The 9,421-nt window shown below is 32.7% G+C and overlaps 1 protein-coding gene across 1 annotated transcript; it reads right to left on the bottom strand.

Annotated features, from left to right (window-relative positions):
* Positions 1-1,278: 1,278 nt before the first annotated feature.
* On the bottom strand, positions 1,279-8,596 carry LOC108911414 (3-ketodihydrosphingosine reductase). The gene is made up of 2 exons (XM_018716347.1): positions 7,694-8,596; positions 1,279-1,505 (listed from the first exon to the last, which is right to left on the bottom strand). Exons 1-2 carry the CDS (start codon positions 8,456-8,458, stop codon positions 1,296-1,298), a joined length of 975 nt encoding a protein of 324 aa, XP_018571863.1. The 5' UTR covers positions 8,459-8,596; the 3' UTR covers positions 1,279-1,295.
* Positions 8,597-9,421: the final 825 nt, after the last annotated feature.

Consider the following 9,421-nt stretch of genomic DNA (forward strand, 5'->3'; position numbering starts at 1 on the left):
ATCATAACTATGATTATCCTAAAGAAATTATTTAAAATTTTTTGTCGTCTCAATATTTAATCACAAAAATGAAAAACAACAAATATAAAAAGTAAAATAAAATTGAAATTATAGCCTTTACATATTGTAGCAATATTCAGAAGACTCCTTTTCAATTTTGTATATGAAACACATCTTATTTTTCTCAATAAAAACTAATTAAAATCCCAAAACAATAAAAGTTAATATTTTTAAAAATTAAAACAATTTAATCTTACAATTTTGAATACTTTAATATTCAAATATTAATACTGTAATTTTTAACACAACATTTACTTACTTACTTTAACTCTTATACTCTATTTTGCTATAACACTAAAACTTCAAAATAGTAAAAAAGCACCGTTCATATAGAAATTCGAACAAATATTAAAACACGTGCAGGGAGTTGATGAACACACCGTGAGTAAGCCGATACACATAGAGTGCGCGCGCCCCACATGTCTTTCACCGCCGGAGTATACCTATATATACACTTCCCCTCTCGTGCTTGGTAATTGTCCAAAACATGACATAAATTTATTTAATTTTAATAAGCAATAGCACAAAATCGATGTAAAATTTCTCTGGGAACACGATGGTGCAATTATTTTTTTGCTACTTGCCGCGGTTTACGAGATATTTGCGAAAAAACTTATTTTTTACGGTTTTTTGACCTTTTGACCCCTTTCCTGACCACCAAGGTCAAAAATGTTTGCGGATTCGGATTCCTGAGGGTCGAATACATATTTGCGCCCAGGTTTGATCGACAGAGGAAAAAATGGAGGTTCAGCTTTCATTTCAATGGACTATGATATTGGACATAACAGACATTGTGATGCAACTTAGCACCCTTGAAACAGTTGCCAAGGACTGAAAAGCAAATAGTCGCTTGAGATGAGCAAATGTGTTCTACTAGTGTTGATACCTGTGTTATGTCAACAGTCAATGCTTGTTCTAAACATACTCATCTCTCTAGGTTTAAAAGGGGTGACTTTACATGTTTAATTCAAATCTGATATAATTTTGCATAATTCAAAACACAATACTAATAATAATTTTTTTTTTAAATAACTAATGCTACAATATCTTTATATTAGTGTAGGTTTATAAGAAATACATGTATAACAGTAGTAATGCATTTTAAAGTATTTTAATTACTTGAAGGTATACAAAATATTAGTATATTAAAATACTTAGCAACAACGGCATGGTTAAGTGGACATATTACTCTATGAAAATCAAATATTAAAAACAAAATTCTTAAAAACAATAGTTTACTGTTCTTTTTTAATTTGTTTATTATGAAAACATTTTTTAACTATCTTGTCAAAGTATATGATGTAGAATGCTCCAATTAGCCTCAATGGACCTAATGCAACACATTGAAGAAGTAGTTCTAGGAAAGAACTAAAAGGACTCATTCCTACACACAGTGTTGTTAAAATAAAACTTTCAAATCCAATATAACTGAAAAAACGGCTTGCCTAAAAAAATACAGTATTAAATTAGTGAAAAATATTTTATTAAAGAAATATTTTTTTTATCTATCAAAATTGGGGTTGCCGAAGATGAACACTGACTTTTTTCATTCAAAACATAGAGGCTGCTAGAGTTATCTGTAAGAGTCTCCTGTTTTACTCTTATAATGTTTCCTTAATATTGCAAACAACTTTAAAGGGCAATTTTTTGCCATAAGAGGGTTCTTCTATATAAACTTATTACCAAAAACGTCTGCTATTAGAGTTACACCCCTTTAAAAGGGATATGATAAAATAGTTTTTATTTTTATACCTAATTATTGGAGAAACATGGAAGAATGTAATTTGGGTTGTCACTTTATCTTATCAAGGAATTTCCTACACCAATATTTTTAATCGCCTACAACCTTCGAAAAGAGATGGAACTCTTAATGCTTTTTTTATTGTCATTTTATCGAGTTAAAAATTTGCAATTCAAAAAATGCCATGTAAATCACTTCACTGTCCTTTGCTATTTTTTCAGTAAAATATTAGATTTTTGTAGTGATGAAAAAACCATAAAAGATTCAAATTTTAAACCCCATTGGAGGGTCGCAGATGATTTGAAATATCGGCGTAAGATAAGATAAAGTATCTTACTAAATAGCATTCTTGTTTCTTCAACTGTAAGAAACAAAATATAAATCGAATTTTAACCTAATCCTTCAACTCCAATAACACTTTTATAATAGAAATTTTTGGGGCAAGAAATAGCTTCTTAAAGTTTATATACAAAAATATTCTTAAATCTGGAGAAAAGATAGACTCTTTCATGCAACTGGACTATACTCGGTACAAATACAGGGTGTGTCATTTAACACTCCCGTTGCCAATATCTCCGAAATGAAATTTATTTTAGTTCTGGAAATTGGGGTTGCTAGGTCCCTTGAATAGCTTCAAATTACAGTTAGAATTCTACACCGCGGACTATATGCCCCCTCGGCATTGAATTACACTCGCAACAACTGAATGTAACAGCTAGGTTCGCTTGTCAGTTTTACATTCAGTGTTGCGAGTGTAATTCAATGCCGGGGGGGCATATAGTCCACGGTGTATGTTTCTTGCAACACTGGTTAGAATTGTTTGCGCCCTCTAGGTGAGAGTCGTGCAACAAAGTACCTGGCAAATTTTAGCAGATCGCTTCCTGCTGGATCATTCCTCGGTTGTCCTACCTATGACACACTGATAAGGACTAATAAGTCCGAAACCGGTCTATGCCTGGTGGGTTAAACTAATGAGCGATCCTAGCTGTTACATTCAGTGTTGCGAGTGTAATTCAATGCCGGGGGGAGGGGGCATATAGTCTGTGGTGTAGTTGTTTCTTGCAACACTGGTTAGAATTGTTTTCGCCCTCTAGGCAACAGTCGTGCAACAAAGTACCTGGCAAATTTTAGCAGGTCGCTTCCACCGTAGTAGCCATTTGAATGGCATAGTGGAAGTCGGCATGACAGACAGATGGAGTCATTGTGCTTCGCGTTCTATGCAGTTAGAATTGTTAATTCAAATCTTTCTGCACAAATGGCATGGTGATACTAAAAAATTTTTTGATTCCTGGAATGTGAAAATGCAGTCCATCTGAAAGATCGTTAAATTTTGAGTAATTTTTGTAATGTAAAGTTTTTCCCAATATTTACGTGTTTTCGAGATATATCGACTTCAATATGCAATGTATGAAAAATCAGGAAAATCTATTATTTTATTTAAATCACACTGACAAAATATTCTTTTAAAATATTGTTATAATGACTTTATTCACACCACATACTAACTAACAAACAATAAATTATAAAAAAACAAATTGTCAACTACAGAAAAAGTAACTCAAAGTAAATTAAAATAATAACAGAGATGTAGATGTAGTTACTGAAGTAAGTTAAAACAAAGATTATAATAAATGTTCAAAATTACGTCCTTCAGCATTAGTACACAATGTACTCGTTAGTTCGACATTACAGGCTCTTAATAAAATGCCACAATCTAAAGCCGCTGTAACTGCTTAAATTTTATTATACAAATCTGCCATGTCTTCTATAAGGTCCAGATATAGTGTTTTTTAAATGACCCCATAGGAAAAAATCCAATGGGGTCAAATCTAGTGAACGAGCCGGCCACCTTATAACTCCATTAGTATGTAACAATCTTCACGGAAACCTCCGATTTAAGTATTCTTGCACAGTATTAGTATTGTGGGGGGCGCTCCATCCTATTGGAACCATAAATCATTTACCCTATGTTGAGGGGAAATATTATACAATACATTTTGTAGTTCGTTTCTTAGAAAATGTAAATAACTAAAGTAAAGATATGGTCTAATTATTCAAAATGCCGCACCAAACATTTACGGACAAAAGTTTGATTTCGGGTTTGGTCCATTACTCTTAGATTATTGTCAGACCAATAGCGGCAGTTGTGACGTATTACCGTACCATTATTGTGAAATATACTTTCATCACTCCATAAGATATTATTAAGTAAATTACTGCTTTCTTCATAGAGCACTGATAACTGAGCTATAAAATCTAACCGGTGTTGCTCATCATCAGCATCTTAAATGTTGAACAAGATGAATTTTATAGGGGAAATAGTGATTGTCTTTCAAAATTCTGCGGCAAGATGTTATAGAAATATTAGATTCGGCCTGAAGTTGCCTTAGGGAATTAGAATTATTAATACTTTTTTTTTGGATAAACTAAATTTGGATCATATTGTGTTAAATAATCTTTTTAATAAATATGGCTTGCAACAGCATATATCTTCTACTCGTGTGACAGCAACGAGTAAGACTCTAACTGATCTTATTGTGTCTTCTAATTTAAATTTAATGACGAATATCGAGGTTATAAATATGCAGGGTATTTCAGATCATCGTTTAGTAAGCTGTAAACTAGATTTCAAAGTTAACAAGCAAACCCCAATATACAAAACTTTTCGTGATTTTTCTAATTTTGACTATAGTTCTTTTGTTGAAGATTTACATCTAATTAATTTTGATCACATTTATTATTTAAACGATGTTGAAATGGTTAGTTACTTTAATAAAAATGTTCCGTTTTTATTTGATAGACATGCACCCTTCAAAACTGTAAAAATAACTAAACCTCCTCCTTGGCTTACAACTAATGTTAAATTAATGATGAGTTTAAGAGACAAAGCTTACTTAAAATACAAAAAGATTAAGTCAGAGATTAACTGGCAGGAGTATAAAGAAATCAGAAATTTTGTAAATATAGCAGTTAAAGCTGAAAAGAGAAGATACTTACATCATAAATTTCTAACCGATTCAGAAAATTTTTGGAAAACATTGAAATTTCTTAATGTTTACCATAACTCTACTTCTGATACCTCTTTCCCTGCAAAAGCTCATGAGTTTAATGATTTTTTTGTTAATAAGTTGCCACTGATGAATATTGATTTAAATTTTATTACTAATGCCTACAGGGACAAAACCTACTGAAAATATTACTGAAAAGTTTATTTTTAGAGAATGTTGAATTTGGTTATGCCTCATTTGCTCGATCATGTTACCTTTATTATTAATGAATGTTTGATGGCCTCTACATTTCCAACATGTTGGAAGGATGTTATAGTTCTTCCTATACCTAAATACTCAGAACCATCTAATACACATTTTCATCTGATCAGCCTACTTTGCACCTTTTCGAAAATTTTAGAAAAAATTGTTTTGGAACAACTTACTCTCTTGGATAAATTCAAGATCTTGCCTTACTGCATGTAACTGATGAGCCTGTGACATTGGTGAAACAGCTTGTTTAGTTTTACTTGACTATAGTAAGGCATTTGATACAATTCATCATGCCACTTTGTGTGCCAAACTTAGACATTTCAGTCTTGATCCTAGTGCTGTTAACTTTTATCACTCTTACTTGTCTGGAAGGAGCCAAAAAGTTTTTTAAATGGAATCTCTTCGGCTCTGATAAATATAGACATGGAGGTGTCACAAGGAAGTGTACTGGGCCCTTTGCTTTTTTCACTTTATACTGCAGATCTTCCTAATATAGTTAAACATGTGAATACTCATCAATATGCGGATGACTTTCAATTATATTTTCACTTTCCGTTAAGACTTTTGGATTTTTCAGTTAAAAAAATTAATGATGATATAAATAGTATTGTATCGGTATCTCAGGCAATGGTTTGATCTTAAATGGTGCGAAAACTGTGCTACTTGTTGTTGGTAAGAATAAAGACTTACTTAGTTCGGACCCTCGGTTCAAAATATCTGTAAATGGAAGTGTCGTAAGTCCACCTGATTGCTGTAAAAACTTAGGAGTATATACGGATGCGAATCTTAGATTTACTAAACATGTAAACTTTTTAATACAAAAATTCTATGCTAAATTACGATCACTCTATATACATAAGGATTATATAACATCGGATATCAAATTAAGGTTATGCCTTTCTAAACAAGGATAAGGAAAGCTTACAAAAAATACAAAACGCATGTATTAGATTTTCATATAATCTGCACAAATTTGATCACATTAGCGCAAAATTTAAACAATCCAAATGGCTTAATTTAAATGAACTCTTTCAATTAAGAATGGCTTGTCTAATATGCAAAATTGACAATTCGAAGACACCTAAGTATTTACATGATAAACTTTTAAAGGGGAGAGATATCCACATTCGTTTTACCCGTCACAATGATCTGTGTATTGTGCCAAAGCATGGCTCCTCACTCTTTCACAGATATTTTAGTTATAATGCTGTACTTATCTATATCTCGAGCAATTAAATCTTGCAGTGATATTATTTCTTTTAGGAAGTTGGTCAAGTCCAGTATATATGAGAAATGAATCTCATCATAATTGTTTTCGTCTCGTTTCATATACATAAGTAGATTACAGAACTAGCATTGATTATTTTTATTGTTTTAATTGTTTAATTCAATAGACCGATAGATGGAAGAGCAATTTGTTGAATCGTTGAATCTCACCGTCTTTTTCAACTGTTCTATTTGTATTTATTATTAACACTCAATAAAGACACATTATTATTATTATTAATTTGTAAAATTTGAGCTGTATTCTCATCATTCCTAACAGTTTTAATTCAATATCGTTTAGGTTTAGTAAAACTACCATAATTTAGTAAATTTTGGCATTTTACAAAAGTTTTCCTATCCGGCTGAGGCCTCAATGGAAAGCATATAGCATATAACTGTCGTGTAGCAGCATTTTGTTGTACTCCGCCAAATATTAATACCATATCTAATTTATCTTCATTTGAGTAATTCATTATATAAAAATATTTTAATAACTAGTATAATTAAATTGAACGACGCAAGCTGATAAAACTGTAATTATTGGAAAACTAATATGTGTCACCTGTCATATATGTTTTATTTTAAACAAATGACATGAGCCACCTATGACTGAATTTTTTAATAATATTTGATAAAATACGGTTCGTCTCTGCCCCTTGAAAGATTTCCCATTGTACAATTTCTTTTTTCTGTAGTCATTTGTTTTTTTATAATTTATGGTTTGTTAGTTAGTATGTGGCGTGAATAAAGCCATTATAACAATATTTTAAAAGAATATTTTGTCTGTGTGACATGTCTCGAAAACAAGTAAATATTGGGAAAAACTTTATATTACAAAAATTACTCAAAACGATCTTTCAGCATTTCCACATTCCAGGAATCAAAAATTTTTTAGTATCGCCATGCCATCTATACAGAAAAATAACAATTCTAACTAAAATTTGAAGCTATTCCAGGGACCTAACAACCCCAGCTTCTGGAACTAAAATAAATTTCTTCATTTCAGAGATATTGGCAGTGGGAGTGTTAAATGGCACACCCTGTATATGTGATATAACATCGAGTATACGATTTACTAATTTGCATTATTTTTTTATTAGTAATTAAAAATATAACCTATGTTCATTAAAGATCTACAAATTGGCTAGGCAAAATACAAATATCGGTAAAAAATATTGACTAATTAAATTCATGCATTTAAGAAGCGACACTTTTTGTGAATGACAAAAAACTTGATAAAAAATTTGTTAAAAGGCAAATTAAAATAACTTTTCTTGAATTTTATACAAAAGGACAGCAAAGTTGCCTATCCATACAGAATTCGTACACTGAATAGTAAAAGTTAATTTAATATATAGCTACGTACTAAAGCGTCATCTATAAGTTTTCTAGCCACGTCATCAGCATTGTACAAGCCTCCAGTATTAGATAAAAGGTGAGTTTCTTCTGGTTTTGTTTTATTTTCATTTTCAAATCCAGGAGTATCAGTATCAGGAGGCAAAGCAAGAGTTACACTGACATTATAAGGTTTAACTTCCATAAAAAGGGATTCTGCAAGCCCTCTTAATGCAAATTTACTACTGGCATAAACTGAGTAACCATACATTCCCATTAATGACACTTGTGAACCAGTTAACACAATTATTCCTTCCCTTCTTTGCTTAAATTTTGGTACAATTGCTTTAATTGGATACAATGTTCCCAAAAAATTTACTTCAATTAGCGTTTTAATATCTTGTTCGGTAAAATCTTCAACTTGTCTACAAATTGCCATGCCAGCACAATTAATTAACATATATATTGGTCCTACAATTTCTTCTACTTCACATAAGTTATTTTCAACATCTTCATAATTAGCTACATCTACAGACACTTTACTAATAATTAGTTCTTCATTGGCGCAATGTTTCTTTATTTCTTGCTGTGCCTCAGACAGTTTATCAATATTTCTTGCTAATATTGTTACATGAGCTCCTTTTTGCGCTGCTAAAATTGCAACAGACTTCCCAATACCACTAGAACCACCAGTAACAACCACATGTTTACCTTCAATTGATAACTTCTTTTGGGGTTTCAAAAATTTAACAAGTATTGCGATGATAAATAGAGGTACCAACATTACGATTAACATTTTGAAAAAAGGTTTTCATTAAAATACAATAGAATTAACAAATTTAAATGCTTTTAATACTGATGCAATAAATTCGTGTTTCATTTGTATACCTGTACACCCACTTGTAAAAAATGTAAACATAAAACATAAGGTGAGGGTGCCAGGGTGGGGCAAGGTCGCTAATGTATTATGAGTTGCCTTCCATTTCATGCATTACTGTCTACTGATCAGTGATCCCCCGTGCCTCTTCTGTTGGCAAACTGACGAGTGACGTCATTAGTGTAAAGTATTGGATAGAAAGGGTTGCAATAACACAGTCACAACCGGGTTATAATAATATATATTAACAGTTCGCACGCGGCCCGACGCGTCAACAGAGAGCCAGACAATGACATAATCCCCCCCGCAACACCTGACGAACTAAGACTGACAATACGCAGACTTAAAAACAGAAAAGCCCCCGGACCCGACAATATACATAACACGACACTTAAACGACTACCACACAAGGGCCTCATGGCCCTACTAAACATAACAAACGCGACACTCAGACTAAGACACTTCCCTACCCGCTGGAAAACAGCAAACATAATCCTTATCCCAAAACCCAACAAAGATCACACCATCCCATCCAACTACCGGCCCATTAGCCTGCTCCCGGCTATGAGCAAAGTGGTAGAAAAAATTATCCTAACCCGTCTAAGAACCCACTCCCAAGAACTGCAAGTCATTCCAGACGAGCAGTTCGCCTTCCGACCCAATCACTCCACTGAACTCCAAATCCTTCGCCTTACCGAGCACATCACGGCGGCCTTCAACAGGGGACAGTACACTGGTGCTGTCTTCCTGGACGTCGCAAAGGCCTTCGATACGGTTTGGCATGAAGGCCTACTGATGAAAATGCTCACCAACCAATATCCCATATCCTTTACCAAACTCATAAAATCCTACCTACACCACCGAAAATTCCGCATCCAAATC

Source organism: Anoplophora glabripennis, unplaced genomic scaffold (assembly GCF_000390285.2).
Source record: "Anoplophora glabripennis isolate ALB-LARVAE unplaced genomic scaffold, Agla_2.0 scaffold536, whole genome shotgun sequence".
Taxonomy (NCBI): domain Eukaryota; kingdom Metazoa; phylum Arthropoda; class Insecta; order Coleoptera; family Cerambycidae; genus Anoplophora; species Anoplophora glabripennis.

What these genes read in the sequence shown, in the direction of transcription:
- LOC108911414 (XM_018716347.1), bottom strand. Translation starts at nt 8,458, where the DNA reads ATGTTAATCGTAATGTTGGTACCTCTATTTATCATCGCAATACTTGTT. An exon ending in AACTTATAGATGACGCTTTA is followed by an intron (nt 1,506 to 7,693) that starts GTACGTAGCTAT and finishes GTATTTTTTTAG; the next exon opens with GCAAGCCGTTTTTTCAGTTA.